This window comes from Camelus ferus, chromosome 18, assembly GCF_009834535.1.
Source record: "Camelus ferus isolate YT-003-E chromosome 18, BCGSAC_Cfer_1.0, whole genome shotgun sequence".
Taxonomy (NCBI): Eukaryota; Metazoa; Chordata; class Mammalia; order Artiodactyla; family Camelidae; genus Camelus; species Camelus ferus.
In genome coordinates this window covers 9,413,898-9,432,668 of record NC_045713.1, presented here as the reverse complement: position 1 = coordinate 9,432,668, position 18,771 = coordinate 9,413,898, and the positions used below count along the sequence as shown (strand labels likewise).

At 63.0% G+C, this 18,771-nt stretch overlaps 1 protein-coding gene and 1 long non-coding RNA gene across 5 annotated transcripts; one reads left to right on the top strand and one right to left on the bottom strand.

The window, feature by feature from the left end:
- Window positions 1–561: 561 nt before the first annotated feature.
- On the bottom strand, window positions 562–18,522 carry LOC116657504. The gene is made up of 3 exons (XR_004312623.1): window positions 18,104–18,522; window positions 17,784–17,892; window positions 562–2,456 (listed from the first exon to the last, which is right to left on the bottom strand). It is a non-coding gene; the product is annotated as an uncharacterized LOC116657504 (long non-coding RNA).
- GRIFIN (galectin-related inter-fiber protein) lies at window positions 13,083–15,355 on the top strand. 4 transcript variants are annotated; one of them, XM_032459914.1, is made up of 6 exons: window positions 13,083–13,367; window positions 13,730–13,807; window positions 14,081–14,160; window positions 14,256–14,415; window positions 14,854–15,020; window positions 15,209–15,355. In XM_032459914.1, the coding sequence occupies exons 2-6, from the start codon at window positions 13,796–13,798 to the stop codon at window positions 15,222–15,224; spliced, it is 435 nt and encodes a 144-aa protein (XP_032315805.1). In that variant the 5' UTR covers window positions 13,083–13,367; window positions 13,730–13,795; the 3' UTR covers window positions 15,225–15,355. The 4 variants fall into 4 exon arrangements, with proteins under 4 accessions (XP_032315805.1, XP_032315801.1, XP_032315804.1 ...); XM_032459910.1 differs by having other exon boundaries at window positions 13,254–13,367; window positions 13,782–13,807; XM_032459911.1 differs by having other exon boundaries at window positions 13,259–13,367; window positions 13,785–13,807.
- Window positions 18,523–18,771: the final 249 nt, after the last annotated feature.

The following is an 18,771-nucleotide window of genomic DNA, read 5'->3' as shown; positions in this document are numbered from 1 at the left end:
GCTGCCCTTCGAGGTTTGGGAGCCCAACCCACTGCCCCGATGAGGAGACTGAGGTCCAGGCAGGCCCACAGCATATTGTTGGCCAGGGACAGGAGAGCTGGGGGCTGGGGGCTGAACGGGGCTGGGGCTTGGGGGAGGGAGGTGTGGCTGAGAGTCTACCCACAATGTGCCCCTCCCAGCCCGGCACCGACATTTTCAGTGTGAGGTGTGGTGCCAGGGGCATACGTGTGTGTGTGTGTGTGTGTGTGTGTGTGTGCACGCGCGCACGTGTGCTGGGTGTGTGTATGCACGATGGGATGGGGCTGAGAAGGAGCAGCCTAGGGAACAGAGGAGGGGGCTTGCAACCCTCCCCTCCAGCCTCTCCCCCTTTCTGGACCTGGTCCCCTCCACAGCCCTCACCTGGAGATTGCCCCCCATGTGCAGAGGAGACCTAGCCCCACCCGGTTCGCTAGCCCTGAGACCCCACCAGCCTCACAGTTGGGGTGTGGGGTGGGGGGACAGTGGTGGGTGCATCAGGGAGCAAGATGAGGGGCCCACACTTCTCCCTTGGGGCTGGACTCAGACTCAGAGCCCCTTTCTCATTCAACCATGGCCTCTCTGGCCCCCCCGGGGCTCCTGGCCTGGGACCCTGCTGAGGGGTCTCAGGAGGCAGTGTCTCCCATGGGGTGGGGGGCTGAGGTGACAGTGGTGGGACTCCAGGTCGTGTACGGTCCAGGGGCTAGAACGCTCAGCCTCAGCAGTGTGAGCCTGGAGCCTCCCGTCTGGGCCCAGAGCTGTCGAGGCACCGGTGGGTGGGTGGGGAGGGTAACGGACCAGGCTGTCTGGACAGCAGAGGGGCTACAGGACGCTGAGGCCCACGGGGGTTCGTTGTCTGACCCAGGGTCATGCAGACAGGGGGCTCAGAGTAGGGCTTCAGATCCTGGCCCTGTGTGCATCTCCCACGGCTCGCCCCCTTCCCCCACTGGGTCTGTCATGCTGGCGGAGCTCCCTGGAGCAGGGCACCTCAGGGACGTGACCAGCATGGGCCTGGCTGGGTCCCAGACGCAGGGGTGAGTGGGTCTGGGAGTGGGCACTGGTGGGACCAGGGGACCAGGCATTGCTGGAGGCAGCCGGGAGGGACTGAGTTCTAGAGCTGCTGTTGGCCCGGCCCGGCCGGCCCTGCCTCCCGGCTGACCTCTGGGATGCCCTCCGGCACAGCCCGCCACCCTTCCTTCCCCCTCCTCGGGCCCCTGGCCTACGAGGCAGGCACACCCGTTCCTGCCTGCCCCTCCCGTGGGCACGTGCCAGGGGCCCGCGGCAGCCTCTCTGGCCTGCGGCCCTGGAGGCCATGTGGGGAGCTTGTCGGCGCACGGAATTGGCAGAGGGGGCCGGCGGGCTTTGGGCAGAGAGGACCACCACTGCATGCTGGTGCCTGATCTTACCCCAGCCAACTGCCCACACATCCGCCAACCCCCCACCTCCACACCCACCCACCCACCCTGCAGTGCTTCTTCCCGGGCACCTGCCGCAGACCCCAGGGCGTGCTCGGTCACCACATCGTGTCCTGTTCCAAGACCCCAGGCTGGCCACCCCTCGGCATCTGGGCAGGCGTCCGAGGGGGTCACTCCTGGACCAGAGTCACTCCTGGAGGCCACCAGGAGGCCATCCTGGTGAGGAGGTCCTGAGGCCAGGGTTGGGGGCTGTCAGACGACAGGGGAGGGGCTCGGCCATAGAGTGAGGTCCCCAGAGGAAGGATGTGGTTGGAGATGGGGGAGTCAGAGATAAAGATACAGAGACAGTGAGAGACAGAGAGAGGCAGTGAGGCGCAGAGAAAGAAGAGTGAGGTCACCCGGGGTCCTGCCCTCCGGTCTGGGCCCTGAGGAGGGGCCAGTGAGCCAGGGCCCCCTCCCGCGTCCCAGCAGGGAGATAGGGAGGATGAGATTCTGATAAGCCCGAGCCGGCTTGGCAGGCGAAGCCGCTGCTCCTCTTGGGGGCATTTTTTCCCCATCAAGTCATCCTGGGCTTGGTCCAGGGCCCTCTCCCCAAGCCCTGGGCTGACCAACACTCCCCCGCAAGACGCCCCGAGGCCAGTGAAGGGTCTGCAAGGGGCCTTTCCCACAACCTCTCCTGGAACCCAGGGCTCGGCCCTGCACTGAGCTCAGGAGAGGAAACGGGGGCGTGGGGTCAGTGAGGACCCACTCATGCCTGCATCTGTCAGTCCGTTTGGGCGGTGAGTCCCCTTGTGGCCCCTGGGGCTGCTCCTGAACTGGGAGGGGGGACACTCTGCTGATAACAACGGGTCCAGTTCCACTCGGCAAACACTCACCCACTCCGTGGGCCTGGGCGAGAGACTAGGAGGGTCAGCTATGGCCTCTGTCTTCTGAGAGCCCCGGCTCTGGGCAGGCGGGTGTGGCAGAGGAAGCCATTTGTCTGGGGGGGGGGGTGTGGTGGTGACAACGGATGGTTCCAGGAAGGAGCTGTGAGCAAGAGGAACACTGATCCAGGCAGAGTCTGGGAGGGTTGGGGCTCCACCCTGTGTCCCCCCGACATCCTCCAGGATCCTCCAATCCTCCTCCTTTGGCTCCCTGCCCCATCTGGACAGACAGATGGACAGAGGATGGAAAGGAAAGGTGGAAGTTAGGACTGATGGATGGTGGAGGAACGATCAGATAAACGGTAGGCGAGGGATAGAAAAAGGACAGATAAGCAGATGGAAGGATGGACAGAAGGACAGATGGAGAAATGCCAGGCTGGCTGGTTGGACCAATGGACAGATTGTGCACAGGTGGATGAATAAATGGATGAGCAGACGCTCCGACATAAGGAAGGATGATGTGGCAGAAGAGTGCCCCACCAAAGACGTCCACGCCCTAACCCCTGAAACCTGTGACCACGTGGCCTCACGTGGCTGGAGAGGCTCTGACGATGTGATAAGTGAAGAATCCTGAGATGTGGAGACTGCCCTGGACCACGCGGGTGGACCCAGTGTACTCACGAGGGTTTTATAAACGACAAGGAGAGTCAGGGGAGCTGTACGGATGGGAACAGAGTGCTGGCTCTGAGACGCCGGCCAGAGCCTCCAGCCAGGGCAGGGGACGCCTCTGGAGGGGACGAGCCCTGCCCACACCTTGACTTTAACCTGCAAGACCCGTCTCCTGAGCCACATGACTGTAAAAGAATAAATTTGTGTTGTTTTTAGCCACAACACAGTAAGTTTGCTGTAATTTATTACGAGAGCAATAGGTAGCTAATACAGATGGACAGAAGGGCGTAAGATAAATGGACAGGTGGGTGGATGGATGATCAGAGGAGCAGGGGGTGGAAGGATGGCCCTGAGGGCTCATTCCTCACATGTACACTTACATACGAGTGGTAAGACCCCTGACGGATGGCCAAGCAAAGGCCAGGGTCTAGACACCTCAAACCTCGCAGATAACCAGAGCCCTGGCACCCGAGAGACATGACCCAGGGCATCAGAGCTCACGGAGACGGTCGCGGAAACGCCAAGAAGGCAGCCTGGGGTGGGCCCTGGTCTAGGCCCGCAGGGAAGCCCGGGGGCCTTGTCTGGAGGGTGTTCGGGGTGCACAGGCAGGAACACAGAACAGGAGCCCCCGCCCCCTTCCTCCTGCGGCCTCAGCCCAGCACCTGGAGAGGCGGCCGCGCGGCGAGGGTGGGCCCTGGGCCAGCACCGCAGCCCCGCCTCCACGGGGCGGGCCACGCACCCCCACGTCCGCACACGCCGGCTCCCGGACGCGCGTGGGCACGCACTTCCCCACGCTCTCACTTGGTCACCACGTGGCAGGGGCAGGAGGGGACTCTGCCCTGCTCGGCCTTGAACCTGTGACCCTGGCCACACCCCTGGGCCTCTCTGGGTCACGGTCTCCCCATCCATGGGCTGAGTTGGGAGAGGGCTGCGGGCCAGCAGGGTGGCGGGGAAGGGGGGCTGAGGTCACGCGTGGGTGGGGAGTCAGAGCCACCATCCTGGCCCTCACCCCTGTTTCTGACCACCAGGCTTCCTCCTCCCGCGCCCCCTGGGGAGGGACTGTAATTAACTTCTTCCTGTTCTGATCAGGAGTCCGTTTCCAAAAACATATTTTGAAGGATTATTTTGCAAAGGAAATGTTTTTGAAAGAAGCTCGTGTCCCGTCCCAGCCTGGGGAAGTGGGAGCAGAAGTCAGAGTGGGGACAGGACGGGGGGGGGGTTGGCCTTGGTGGTCTTGGTGGCCAGGGTGAGCTGGGAGGCTGTCTGGGGCAGTGGGGGGCCGGGGGGGCCCTTCTTCCCTGCCCACTCGGCCTGGCCCTCTCCTTCCCTTGGCCTCCCCTCACTCAGCTCGAGCTCGGGTCTCTTTCCCACACGTCACTGGGGAGATCGGCCCACCTGTGGAAACCCTCTGCCTGGCTCCCTGCCGACCATGCAGTGCAACCTCCACCCTCCACCGGGCCCTCCTGTCCCCTGAGGGTGCCTGGCCTCTCTCTTGGGCCCGGAGTCCTGCCGACCCCGGCCCTCCTCCAGAACATCCCGCTGTTCCCTCGGGGCCAGGCATCTTGGAGCCGGGTGGGCGCCGCCGGGAGCCGGCCTGCCCCTCCCGTGTTCTGCTGTCCCCTGGGCACCTTGTGGGCACTCTCTTCCTGTCCCTGAGCCTTGCTGGGCTTCGGCCAGCACCCCTGGGGTTGGACACACAAGTAGTCTTTTCTTTTCGTTTCTATCATGGGAAACACTTTGCAACATTTCCACCATCACAAAACAAGCAGGACCTTGACGGTAGAGGGTCATTTAACGGAAGGTCTCGGTTTTCAGTAGAAAATGGGGGCTAGGGGCACCCCAGACCCCGCAGGGCCAGTTGTGACCCTGACCCTGGTCGTGCAGACTCCAGACCAGACCACAGCTGCCCCCCTCCCCATCTTCCCAGACACCCCCCGCCACGGCTGGGTGGCCTCGGGCTGGTCCAGCCTCCTCTGGGCCTTATTTTTCCACTTGGATTGTCCACCCCACCTGCAGTGGCTCCCAGCTCCCCGCACACAACGAGCATTTAGTAAACATTTGTTGGGTGGATGGCTGGATGGAAGGATAGACGGATGGAAGGATGGGTGGATGGGTGGTGGATGGGTGAATGGATGGATGGGTGAATGAATGGAGATGGATGGATGGATGGATCATGTGGACCAGGATGGGGGTCTTGCAGTAAAGACCCTTAATCTCAAAAACTACCCCACAGCTCCCACGTCCCCTGAATCCCAGGCTGGGCCCTGGGGTGGGGAGGGCCAGGCTCCCCGGCAGCCCCTCTCTGCAGCACCTTCTCCCCCCCATCTCACCTTGTCGGCGCCAGTCCACGTGTCTCTCCCCTGCCCTGCTGCTTCTCGGGCTGGGGAAATTCAGCAAGCAGGTGTGACCAGTGCTGGCCACACTGCTCAGAGGACAGGGGATTCAAGGCAGGGGAAGAATGTTCTGTCAGAGCCTGCTTGCCAGCTGGGGTGTGGGGACAAAGTGTGTGAAGGACAGAGAGCGGAAGTGTCCTCGCTTGCCACTTGCGTGCTGTGGTCCTCAGACAGGTTACAAGGCTCTCTGAGTCTCAGTTTCCCCTCGGAGAGAACAGAGGGCCTAGGATATGCATACTTGAGACCTCTGTGGCCCTGTGGGACCCAGCCCATTCCGACGGGGCTCCTGGGCTCTGGGTGCTGTGGGGACCCCACCCTTGGCACTAATCTTCCATCCAACCCCCACCTTCTGTTCAGCCACCCACCTGGCCAGACCTCAGCTCAGGGGTGCAGCACCCCTCCTCTGGAGGCCTGCCTGGCCTGGCCCTTCTCAAGGGGCTGGGGGCTGCCCAGGCTGAGACGGGTGCCCTAGCCCTGACCTTCGCCTCTGCCCCCTTCCCTGACCCTGTCTCTTCACCTGCCTCTCCCTGTCTCCTCGTGGTTTTTCTAGCCATCATCTTCTCTCCTGGTTCCTCTCTCCCGCTCCCGGCCCCCCACCCGCATCCCCATTCTTACCCTGCACGGGGATCATGGTGCTCACAGCTTGAGGTTCTGGGACTCCACCCCCCACAGATGTCCTGGAACTGGTGTGAGGTTATTTTGGGAGCTGGCGGGTCCCTTGGGCCTTTCGCAAGGGTCTTGGCCTGAGCGTTCAAAGCTAGCAGGGGTCAGCCTGGGCGGGTGGAGGACATGAGGCGACTGGCCCAGGCGGGGCTGCAGCAAGCGTGGTGTGGGGACACAGTGACCAGCACTGACCTCCTGGTGTCCCAGGCAGGGGCACTGGCCAGGGGTTCCCTGGGCGTGTGGGCCAGAGCCCGCCCGGAGAGGATTGCAGGGTGGGGGCAGACCCAGACCAGCTCACCCCGACGCTGACACCGCGAACATTTAGAGGGTCACTGGAGGTTCCTCATGTGGTCCAGCCCCAGCCTGGCCCTCTCGCAGGTGTGGCCTCGGCCCATGTCCGTGACATCGCCGCCCCTGCTCCCAGCCCTCCCCACTCCCATACTCTGGCCACGTGGGCTCCCTCGCTGCTCTGACCTCAGGCCTTGGCTATGCTTCCCTCCGACGACGGGGCCATTCCTCCTGGGTCTCCAGAGCCGGGACTCTCCCGACAGGAGGTCTCAAGGCAGCAGCCACCTCCCTTGAGAGCTCCCTCCCTGCTGCGACTGAAGCAGCCCAGCCCCGCCGCCCTCCCAGCTGCAGCGCAGGCCCACAGCAACAGCGCAAGCACAGGGGCAAGTTTACACTTTCTAGTGGCCACGTGAAAACAAGGCTTTGAAAGCAGGTAGGGGTAGAACTCATTTTAATAATATATCTAACCCAATATACCCAAAATATTATCATTTTAACATGTGATCGACATCAGGAGTATTAATGAGACAGTCTGCATCTTTTCTTGCGCCAAGCCTTGGAGACCAGCGTGCTTTTACCCTCGCGTCTCAGCTCGGGAGCGGCAGGCACTCGGAGTCCAAGCGCGGGCAGGGGCTGTGGAACTGGACCACGCAGACTTTTTTTTTTTTTTTTTTTTTTAATACTGCTGTCCCATTTTGCTTTCTTCCTAGCTCAGATCACCTCCTAGGGTGTTCCATGCGCTCTCTGAGCTATTTATCATCTGCCTCTCCCGCTGTAATGCACGTCCCGTCTTGCTCCCAACGGCGCCCCGCAGCACGCGCTCCGTAAATGTTTGGGAGTGAGTGACGGCAGCCTGCATGGGCCTGGCTCCTCTCCCCCGGCCTCACCCCTACCCTGGGAGGGGTCATGGCCCCCAGGTCACAGAGCAGCACGTGCAGGGCCACTCTGTACGGAGAGGGCGCTTGAACCCATGCCTGGTGTCCCGTGTCCACCCCCACAAGTCGTCCCCGTCCCTGGCTTGGAGGTGGGGGAGGGTCCCCGGGGCCCCTGAGGCTCCGGCAGCCCCGTCTTCAGGACCGCTCTAGGATCCCCCAGCCACTTTCTCATCTAATTGGATTCCCAGCTCTTCCTTCCTCAAATCCGGGCTGCTGCTGCGTCTGTTTATAAACCTGGCACAGCCTGCCTCGACGGAGGCTGCCGGAACCCAGAGCCCATCTGGAGAAATCATTACAGCCCCCTCCAGGCCAGATGTCAGCTGGCCTGCCCCGCCCTGCCCCACCCAGCTGGCCCCCAGCCCCCGGCCTGCCACACAGGCCTCTCCTTGGCTACGGTGCCCGCCCAGCGGCCCTGGGACCCAGAAGACCGTCCTGATGGTCTTGTCCAAGCTCGTTGAGCTTCCTCAGAGATGGCTGTCATCACGGGTTCACTTACGGCTAGTACTGGCCCAAGGCCCAGGAGGTTCCCACAGTCCCAGCCTGCCCAGTCCAGAGCCATCAGGAGCCCTCCCTCGGCCCCAGTGCCCAGAGCAGCACCACCAAGGGCTTTCGGAGTCTCTCAGGCACATTCTTCTGATGGGTCTCCTGAGGGACCCCTCGAGGGCTGTTCACAGCAGTGACTTACCAGGGAAACATGCCCACTGCCCACAGAGGCCTCAATCTCTCCATCTGTAAAGTGGGAACGCAAGTCCCCACCTAGCAGGGCTGTGGACAGACATGAACTCACATTGAGGACAGCAGAGGGAGGGGCCCTTGCTGACCACGCTGAGCTGAGGATCGTGGCTGCGGGAGCTGGGAAAGGATGGAGGGAAGCTGGGGGGGGGGTCTGTCCTGCCCCCCAAATCCTGGCCCTGCCTCTCAGGCTTGTGGCTAAAAACAGCAGCCCCACCAGCAACTGGCTGCCTGGACTGAGGCCAGTTCTCTCCCCCCTTGAGCCTCAGTTGCGCATCTATAAAATGGGTGGAGAAACAGAATGGGGGTATACTGCCCCTCCCAGGGAATACGGCCTGGCCTGGGGTGGTTCCCCCGCGCCCTCCAGGGGAGCTCCCATTAGCTGCTCTAGGCAGCCTCACCCCCAACAGTGTGGTGCCTCAGTGGCCTGGACTGCCCAGAGCCCCACCTCCACGTCCTTCTTTTGGGCCAAAGACCAATCTTGCATCCATCCTCAGCTGACCTCACCGGCAAGGCTCACCATCCCACTTGAACCTCAGATGGAGAAACCAAGACCCAAGGAGGGGCAAGGAGTCTCTGCCTCTCAGAGGCAGGTGGGCCTGCTTTAATCTGCAGGGGCGTGGAGGAAGAGGTGTGGAGCAGGAGGGGCAGCCCCAAGAGGTGAGCCAGCAGAGTCCCCACAGGAGGGAGGCCAGACTGACCCCAAGTGTCCTTTGGGCCACCACTGGCCTGCTGTGCCAGTGAGAGGGGTGGCATCAGATCTGGCAGGCCCTTGCCTGGCACTGGCTCCAGTAAAAACGTGTCAGCCCCCAAGTGCCCCTAAGTGAGCAGATTCTCTGGGTGCTAAGAGACTTGGGGCAGAAAGCATGAGACACAGACCATGGCCAGGCCCCGGGTGGGCAGCTTGGCCAGGAACAATGGGGCCAAATTAGGGAGGGGAAGGTGGTGCCTGGTGGGGGAAGCCCGGAAGGGCTGGACCTCAGCCAGGCAGCAGAGATGGGGTGGGGAGTTATCTTCCCCATCCTGGCCCTTCCCTCTTCAGGGCCTTTGCACATGCTGTTCCCTTTGCCAGCAACACCCTCTCCACCTCCTTCTACTGGCTAGTTCCTTCTTTTCTGGGCTCAACTTAAATGTCACCTCCTCCAGGAAGTCTTCCCTGACCAGCTCATATCATATCAGGCCAGGTCTCTCCATATGTGATTTTCACTCCCCATATTTTCCCTTCAAAGCTTTTATTGTAATAATAATTCAATAATATGATGCTGGATTTGTCATTTAATGTTTGCCCTCAGATACTAGAAGCTCTGTAAGGGCAAGGACTCTCAGTCTGTCTTCTGAACCACCGCACAGGGTCTGGCACAAAGTATGTGCTCAGCTAACATTTGCTGAGTGGGCATCCCTTTCCCCCATCTTGCAGAAGAATGAATGGCAGGCACCTAGCACAGCACTGAGCACACAGTAGGAGCTCAGGTGATAAGTGAGAGTGATTATAGCCGAGGTGAGCTAAGTTCCCTGGGTTGTTCTCACATTTCCCTTCCCTGAGCCTGGGGCCTCCATTTACCTCATATGGCATGGTCACTGCATCTTCTTGAGCACCTACTGTGTGCCAGGAGCTGCATGGGCACTGGCGGGCAAGTGAGAGGAGGCAGCCACATGTACCAGGCTCAGACCTGTCTCCTTCCCTAGGGACCTCTGAGGGGCTGAGGCAGCTCCTGGCACACAGTAGGGCCTCAACAAATGACTTGGATTGAAAATGACTTCTGTTCTGAGTGAGAGAGTGAGTTAGAGGAGAGAGAGAGCCAGGAAGATTTTCTGTGAGACTCATCTAAGCTGTGAGAGAGTGGGGCCCAGGACAGCTGTGGTCGGGAAGCTGTCAGAGGAAGCAGAAGGGACAGGTGAGGGAGTGTCAGGATGGGGGATCCTGCTGTCCTCCCCCCCAGACCCTTGGCGTCCTTGTCAGCCCCAGAGCAGCCCTTCCCAGCCCTGGGCAGCCCCAGCCTTTAACAGGCCCACAGCCAAGGTCCCACAAAGGGCCTGGGAGGGGCAGCAGAGGCCAGAGCTCCACGGCCCCCGCTGCTGTCCGAGCTGGCTCCCAGCAAGCCCCTCGCCTCCTGGGCTCGGTTTCCCCACCTGGGTAAGGGCGACTCGATGCTTTCCAACCGTCCTCACTCTCTGTTGCCCCTGAGGGCACACTCAGGCCGTGGCCCCAGCAAGGGGTGAAGAGGTGACACTATGTGTCAAGGCCGCCAAGGCCCAGCCAGCGGGCAAGCTGGCCAGAAGCTGTGTGTCTGGGGCCTGGTGCGAGCCCGTGCCCGGCAGAAGCTACTGGTGCCTCCTTGCCAAGTGGGGACTGAGAATTTCCGTGCTGACCTCACTGTTAACAAGCGGTTCCAGATGTGGGCTGGGGGCGGGGTGGGGGGTCCTGGGAGGGTCTTGGAGCCCAAGGATGGCTCTGAAGGCAGCCTGACCTGGCCCGAGACCCCCCCCCCCACTCCCCCAAAATTGGCCGCTGTTAGGCCAAGCTGGGTCCTCATGCTGGGGTAGGGGTGCCAGACACGAGAGGACTGGGGGCTGAGAAGAGCACTGGACTGGGAGTCCAGACGCGGCCCTCACGTCCTGATGCCGCCATCCTTCCCTGTGGGGCTCTGGGGTGGGGGTCCTTTTGTCTGAGCCTCAGGCTCCTCATCGCTCAAGTAGGCGCGGTGATGCCCCACTCTCGGAAGCCCTTGAAAGCCATGCTAGCCTCCCCAAAAGATGAGGGAATCCTCGTTATGTTGTCCTGGGGGGCTCTGTGCCGGAGGCCTCGGGGGCCACTAAGGAGTGCCAGACTCTCCTGGCGTGGACACCCCAGCCACCCTGCCCTTGCTCCTCCCTCCCTGAGCACCCTTCTCTCCCACCTTCTAATCCTTACTCACTCTTCAAGACCAGCTTTAGGTGCCTCCTCCTCCAGGAAGTCGACCCTGACAACCCCCCATCCTGGCTTGGTGAGGGGCTCCACGTCCCAGGGCAGACTGCTGGGTTCAAGTCCTAGCTTTGTCACCCCCTAGCTCTGTGACCTCGTGCAACGTGCTTAACTTCTCTGTGCCCTAACCCCTGGCGCAGTACATGTGACGGTGCACGTGAAGATCTTAACCGAGCGCTCGCAGAGCGGGCTCCCGGGGATGCTGGTCAGCACTGGGGCCTGGGGCAGGGTTTACCTTCCGAGGATGTGTGCGCACCAGCCCTGCGCCAGGCACCACCTGTGACGGAGGCCCCGGGGCTGAGCACGGGCCTCTGAGCCCCAGCCGCCATCCCTGGAGCTGGGTGGACACCCTGCAGCCTCCTCCGGAGCTTCTGGAAGTCCCCAGCCCAGGGCAAAGCCGCACATCCGGGAGGAGGCGCAGTCTGGCCGGGCAGGTCTGTTTGCTCCTGGGGCACCGAGCCACAGCACCCTGTCTTGGCTGGCTAGCAACTCAGGGTGGGGGCACTGCTCCCACCTCAGGGGCCCAGAACTCTGTGAGCGGGGGTTGTGCTCGGGCTAGGCCAGCCATGTAGGCCTCGGCGTCCCCCGTCCAGCCCCCAGCCCCAATGGGGCCTCTGGTCCCTTGGCCATCCCAGGCGCCGGGAGCTTTGGCTGACCCTGGCTCCCACCCCACGTGGGAGAGATTCCAAAGGCACAGCAGGTGGGCTGAGACCGCAGGCCTGGCCGGGTGCGGGCTCATGCCGGGTACAGGTGTCCCGAGGTGGGCAAAGGCCCAGAGTCGGCTTCGTCCCGGCGGGCTTTCTGAGATCTCCGGGCTGCAGCCAACAGGCAGGCTCAGTGGGCTGCCTGCAGCACTGCCCCTTAGCCCAGACGGGCAAGCTGCAGCTCAGAGCAGGACAGGCCTGCCCGAATCAGGGGTCCTCTGGCTCCTCTCCCCAGGCTAGGGCCCGCCTCAGGCCCCGAGTGCCCAGCTGGGGCCCTAGGCCGCTGACTCCTGAGGGCCCCCCAGTAAAGTCTCTGCTAACCCCAAAGACAGGAGACGGTGGCCCGGGCTGCTGTGCCCAGCCAGGGCTGTGGTCACCCCTGGCTGTCCCCTCCCATCCAGGGGACAGGCTGGGAGCAGGGGCAGCCCAGGCAACAGAGCTGCTGAGACCGGTGCCCAGCCGGGAAGGCAGGCCCAGTGGCTGCCGGCTCGAGGTTGCCCAGTCGGTTGGAAGCCTGCTCCGGACCCCTGACTGCGTGCTCTGCCCTGGCCAGTGCTGTGCCCAGAGTCCAGGCTCTGTGTCCCCGCGTAGCAGCTGGGTAGGGGACAGGACAGGGAGATGCAGAGGCAGGATGGGGCTTCACCCTCCTGCTGGGCTGCGGGGACAGGGGGTCCTCTCTCTGTGCTCCTTGTGGTGGGAGGATGGCCAGGCTGGGTTGGGTGGGACTCGGACGTGCAGGCAGGCCCGTGTCTGAGTCGGGACACCAGAGCAGACAGGCTCCTGCAGCCTCACCTCCGCTGCCCAGGGCTGCCCCCTGCAGGCCCTGCCAACTCTGCCCAGCACGGCAGGGAGGGACGGCGCTGCCCACGGGCAGCCAGGGCCATCTCCGTGTCCCGTCCTGGCCTTGGCACCACCCTTTTATCAAAAATGACAGCACACGCCCATCATCACACAGGGGAGAGGCCAGGCTGGGCCCACCAGGGGCTGGAGGGGAGAAAAGCCCGAGGAGAGCGCTGGGGTTACGCGGGGCTGGCAGTCCTGGCCCATGCTCCTCGAAGCCTGGGGGCCGGAAAGTGCCCGCCCCCCCCCCCAGACGCACTGCGCAGGGAGGCAGCAGGGACACCCGGAGCCACGCTCATACTCGCGCAGGACACCTTGCGCCCCCAGGGGCTCACTGTCCACACACACTCAAGTTTCTACCCCGTCCCACGCTCCTACCCGCTTACACTCTCATCACCACACCCACAGGGGCACCCGCACACTTACACACTCCCCCACCTGCTCACTGCGCACCGCCCGCACGCTCACCGCACACAGCAGCCCTGGTGCTCCGTGCGCCCAGCCCGGCTCCTCTCTAGGTGGCTCCCTGGACAGTCCAGCCAAGAGGCCCCCACGGTGGCCCCGAAAGGCTGGGGAGATTCTGCCCGTCCGCCCTGCACAGTCCCCCAGGGCCCCAGCTTGGCCCCCTCTCCAGCTCAGCTGAGAGGGGCCCAGGAGGCAGGCCAGGAGGGGCATGGGGGTGTGGGAAAGGCCCTCCCCCATCCCGTCCATCCGCCAGAGCCCTGGAATGCGCTGAGCACAGCGGCCAGCCTAATCCCAGCCCTGCCCCGTGGGGCCAGTGGAGCCGCTGGAGCGGGGTGGCGCGGGGAGGCTGGGCAGGGCTGGGCTGGGGGGCCTGGGCTGGAAGCACCAGGTGGTCAGACAGCCCCCAAGGCCAGAAAAGGACTGGTAGGCCTCCCCACTGCCTTGCTTGACCAGATGGGAGGGTTTGGGTCCCTGGGAGCCTGGGGCTAGAGATTCTGGAAGAAGAGGCTGGGTGGGGGGCAGCCTCAGCCACACCCTTCCTGCAAGAACCAGGGAGAAGCTGCTTTCCTAGGTGTCTGAAGGATCCCAAGAAGTGAAGTTTGAGAGCCAGAGAGACCCCTGAGGAAATGGGGGTGGGGAGCAGGCTGGGGGTCACCCTTTCCCTGGTGCATGAATGGGGGACCTGCTGGTGGGGGAGGGGAAAAGGCTGAGGAGGGAGGGGGAAGAGGGGCAGGGAAGGGCAGAGTGCGCTCATCAGGCCACCCCTGCCCCGGGTGGGGCTCCAGCTCCCCCGCCCAGCCCGCCTGCCTATATCCCCCAACTCGCTCTGCCCACCAGCAGAAGCTGGAGAGATGGCACTGCAGGTAGGTGAGCCCTGGACTCGGGGAGAAGGGCGCGGGGCCAGATGGGGCCCCCCACGTCAGCTGTGCTGCTGGCCCACAGAGCTGCCTTCCCACCAGACCCCCACGCTGAGGGAGCACGGGGTGAAGGACCCCTGCCACCTCGTCATGAGAGGAACGTTGCTCAGAGGGCAGGGTCCCGGCCAAGAGCACACCCTGGGCGGCTCCTGGACAAGGGGGTACCAGAGGGGGAGGAGGCCACCGACCCAGGGCCCCTGTCCTTTCTTTCCTCTGCAGTTTGAAGCCTTCTATGCAGGGGGCCTGGCCCCGGGCTGGAACCTGCTGGTCCAGGGACACTCTGACTCTGGAGAGGACAAGTAAGGACCACTGCCCTCCCAGGGTCCCGTCCTTGGCCTTGGGCGGGGTGACTCCCGGCTGTCTGCTGCTCTCACAAGCCCTATGGTGTCCCCAGGTTTGAGATCAACTTCCTATCCGAGGCGGGGGACATCGTCTTCCACATCAAGCCCCGGTTCTCCAGTGCCACCATGGTGGCCAACACCTTCCAGGGGGGCCGCTGGGGCCAGGAGGAGGTGTCCAGCGTCTTCCCGCTGGTGCTCGGGGAGCCCTTCGAGGTGATGGGGGTGGGGGCAAGGGCCGTGGGGGCAGGGGGGCCCATGGGGTGGGGCAGGGCGGTGGGCGTCAGGGTGCCCGTTGCTTTGTGGGGCTCCCTGAGTCCCTGGCTGCCACAGCACTGCTGCCCCCACCTGGGGTCCCGGGGGAGGGGGCTTATTGCAGATGCCCGCAGGGCCAGTGTGGGAGTCTCACTGCTGGGTCTGGGGCTGCAACGGGATGCCCAACCCTTGGCCACCAGCTACCTCTCTGAGAGAGGAGGGGACTCCCAGCCAGGGGCTCAGAACTCCCGTGGGATGGCCTGCATGATGGGAGTTCCACGTGCCGAGGGGACCCCGGGCCGCCCCCGCCTGTGCTTCCCGGACTCAGAGCCCTCGGAGCGCAGCGCAGGAGCAGGGCGCGGGCCCGGCGGGCCGCGGCTCACTGGCCTCTGCCCCCAGATGGAGGTCAGCTCGGACGCGGAGCACTTCCACGTGCACGCCCAGGAGCACAAGGTGCTGCAGTTCGCCCACCGCCACAGGCCGCTGGCCGCCGTCACGCGGGTGCAGGTGCTAAGCGACCACCGCCTGGCCCAGGTGGAGCTGGCCAGGAAAGGCCTGAGCTGGGGGTAAGCTGCTCGCCCCGCCCTCGGCAGCAGCTTTCCCCAGGACCCCACTGGCCCAGGGGAGGCTGTGGGCCTGGTCCTCCCACCCTACTGCTCTGCAAGCTGGTGGCGCAAGGTCCACTGTCCACCTCCCAGGGGGTCTGTGCCGGGGGTGGGGCTGTAGCTGAGGCGGGCATCTCGGTTGTTTGCAGGGATGGGGGTTACTGAGCTGTGCCCGAAGCCCCAGGAGTGAGCCTTGGCCGTTGGCCATCCCGCGTCCAGTGAAGCTCCCGGGAGGAAGCTGTGGTTCTGGGCTCCCCATTCCAGCTCCACCTTCAATAAAGTCTGAGCAGGCTGCAGGAGCGTGGCTGCTGTGAGGGGGGGATGGGGCGGGGTGGGGGCGTGATTCGTCGCAGCCCTAGACACCAGGGCTAGGGGCCGGGGTCCCTGAGACCCATGTCCTGGGGGTGGTCTGACCGCTCGCCTCATCCCAAGAACACTGAGGGGCTGGGGCGGGGCCAGAAGGGACACAGGCTTGTGGGGAGGCCCCGGCCTGGGCTGGGGTGGGAGCAGTGATGAGATCCAAGGAGGGGAGGGCCCCTGGCCATGGGCCGGAAGGGCGCAGCTGGTCCTCACCCAGGACACTGGGCTCCCACCCCTCCGGCTCCACCTGGGCCCCGGGGTGCGTCTGCCCAGTCCCGACAGCCTGCTGGGGATTCCCAGAGCTTCCTCCTTACCCGTCTTGTAGGGTGGAGGGAAGGGGTCCCACCTGTCCCTGCCCCCTTCTGTGTGTGTGGTGGGGGTGAGGGAGCCCTGGGGGGCTGTGTCTGGGGCGACTGAGCACAGCCGGGAGCCTCCCTGCTCTGGCTGCAGACCCCAGCTCACCCGGCCACCTCTGTCTACCGTAAACTGGAGATGCCACCGTTCAGGGTGAGGCTCAACAGGGATCTGACCTTTATAGGTGGCTTATGTAAAGAAAGGAGGCAGGTCAGTGAGAGCACAGATGGGGCGGGGGGAGGGGTGTCGAGTCCCAGCGCTGCTGCCCTGGCGTGAGACCCTGGGCCAGTCCCGGAACTTCTGGGGGCGAGTACAGCCCTCAGCTCGTCGAGAACCGTGAGGCTCCAATGAGCTGGCTCATGGCTCAGGTGAGGCGCTAGAGAGATGTCATGAGGTCCCCTGGTGCAGAAGTCCGGGCAGTACACAGACCTGGCCCAGACATCTTGCCCTCTAAGATTTTACAGATGGGGAAACTGAGGCTGGGTGGGGGAAGAAGTCAGCAGCAGGGTAGGGCCCCGAGAGGGGAGGGCACTGTCACCCCCGCCACCCTCCGGAGCTGAGGGGCCATCTCGGGCGGGCGGCCACTGAGCAGGACAGAGGGGAGACGGCAGTGCCCCCACCCCAGGTGAGACAATGGTGGCCCCAGACTCCAGCGGTGCGGCTTCCTTCCTGTCGCCGCTCACTTCCCCGCCTGTGTCCACAGCCCAGCTGGCCCAGCAGCCCCTTCCCGCCCCCTCCTGAGGGAGGTCTGGCTTTTTGTGTCAGCTGGGAGGGGCTGGGGGCTGGCGAGCCGGGCTGCACTGTCTGCTGAGCCTGGGGGACAGCCCTCCTGGGCTCGGAGTCAGACTCACAGTCTCTGAACTTGCTGGGCTCCACCCCAGGGCCAGATCTGCGCCATCTCCAAGAGCGTGGCCGCGTATGGAGAGCAGCACTCCTACTACAGATGTGACACAGGCTCAGAGAAGTTGAGTGAGTTGCTCAGGGTTGCTCAGCAGATGAGGGAATGGAGCCAAAAAATCCAGATCTGATGGACTTCACACACACCCACACACACACAGACACCCCATCTCACACACACCCCATCTCACACACACCCCACCCCTCGACATTGGCCCTGAGCTTAGGCAGCCTCGAATCAGCACTTCTGGGGGGCAAATCAGTCCTCAAGGCCCCAGACCCACTGCAGCCTCGGGCCTCAGTCTCCTCAGCTGCGAATGAGGTGCAGGGAGCTACGGTCTCAGAGGTTCCTGTTGCAGGGGCTACGTGCCTCACGGTAACCCTTCTGTGACTCCACTGCCCTCAGCGCAGGGTGGGTGCCCACCTGTAACTGCCCCTCAGCCTAGCACTACAGCCCTGTGTCCAGAACTGCCAGCTGGTCCCTCGACTCAGATGACACCTCCTCTGGGAAGGCCTCCCTGACCTTGGGCTGGGCTCTTATGCCCTCTGCTTCCCTCTACCCGCTGCCCCCATCACACTGCCTCTTCCAGAGGTTGGTAACCAGGTCTCACTCCTGCCCCCGGCCCCAGCTGCCCCAGAGCAGAGCTCTGGAAATGTTTGCTGAATGAATGAGTGAATAAATAAATGGTTGATTTGGTGAAAACAACTTACATCCTTGAATAAGCTAGAGATGCCCCCCCGCCCCCACCAAGAGGGGCCGTGGAATCACAGAGGCTTCTGCTGCAACCTCGTCCTGTTTAAACTGGCCCCTGCACCTCGGAGATGAGAACAAGCCCAACCACCCACCCTGCACCCGGAGGCCCGGCACCTCTGGCTTCAGGCCTCCCCTGGCCCATCCACCTCCTTCCAATCCCAGAACACACTGAGCCATCTCTGCCTCAGGGCCTTTGCACTGGCACCTCCCTGCACTCTTCCCCGGGGCCCAGCCTGGTCAGCTCCTCCTCACTATTCAGGCCTCTCTCCTAGTCGCTGCCTCCTCAGAAGGACCTTTGTCATCCCCTCCATCACTGTTACATTTGTTCCCAAGCAGCAAATCACAGCTCATGGGTTTACCTGCTCACAGGTTTGCCGGCTCTCTCTCCCCCACTGGACAGTCAGCTCCAGGACATGGGCCAGCCGGCCTGCGTGCTCACCACCGGATTCCTCATACCTGGAACAGAGCCTGACACATTGTAGATGCCAGTAAATGTCTGTGAAATAATGGAACCAGACCCTGCTTGAACCCTCCTGGGGCCAGGCAGGTCCCTACCCACCATAACAGCCTCTTTCCCTGCTGACTGGAAGCAAATCCTGCTCCTCCCCTGACACATTCCCGTCCCTGCCCTGAGCCACAGCAGAAGCCCCTTGGAAGGAGCCCACACATTCCTTAATACCTGTCAGAGATCCAAAGGCATTAGCCAGATGTGTTCCAGCTAAAGGAGCTGTAAGAGGTCAGCCCGGGCGGCCCCCTGCTCCTGGCAGGCTGAGCCACATCTCTAGGAGGAGCTGTCTTCCCCTCCATTCTCTGGTGTTTCGGGTAGGGGGCAGATCCGCCGGGCTGGGCCTGTCTGGGGAGACAGTTGTTTTGGTGAGAAGGCTGTGGCCCTTGGAGAGGTAGGTCTACAGGCTTCCAACACCACTGACTGTCCAAAGGCACCAGGCTCTCTGATGGTTGAGGAGAGAGTTCAAATGCCCACAGGGTCACATGACTGAATGAGGCAGGTGGGTATAGGTCAATAGGGATTGGCAGGGTCTGTGGCTAATGGGAAAGTACATACCCCATCATTCTCAGCTCCTTCCAACTACGCATAGGAAAACGTGGCTCCAGAGTGAGCAGATATTCTGATTTATTAAAAAACTGAAGTTAAGTTGCTGTCTGATCACCTTTGTTTTTAAATATTGGCCACTGAGGGGAAACTAAACAAGGTATCAACCTCCAAGCTGCAGTGGGGGTGACCAGTTCAAGACTTTGGCTCTAAACCCACGCGTGCCCTGTTTCATCCCACCAGGACAGGGCTACTGGTCGTCCCAGGGTGGGGGTGCCTTCCTGCCCCTCGGCCCC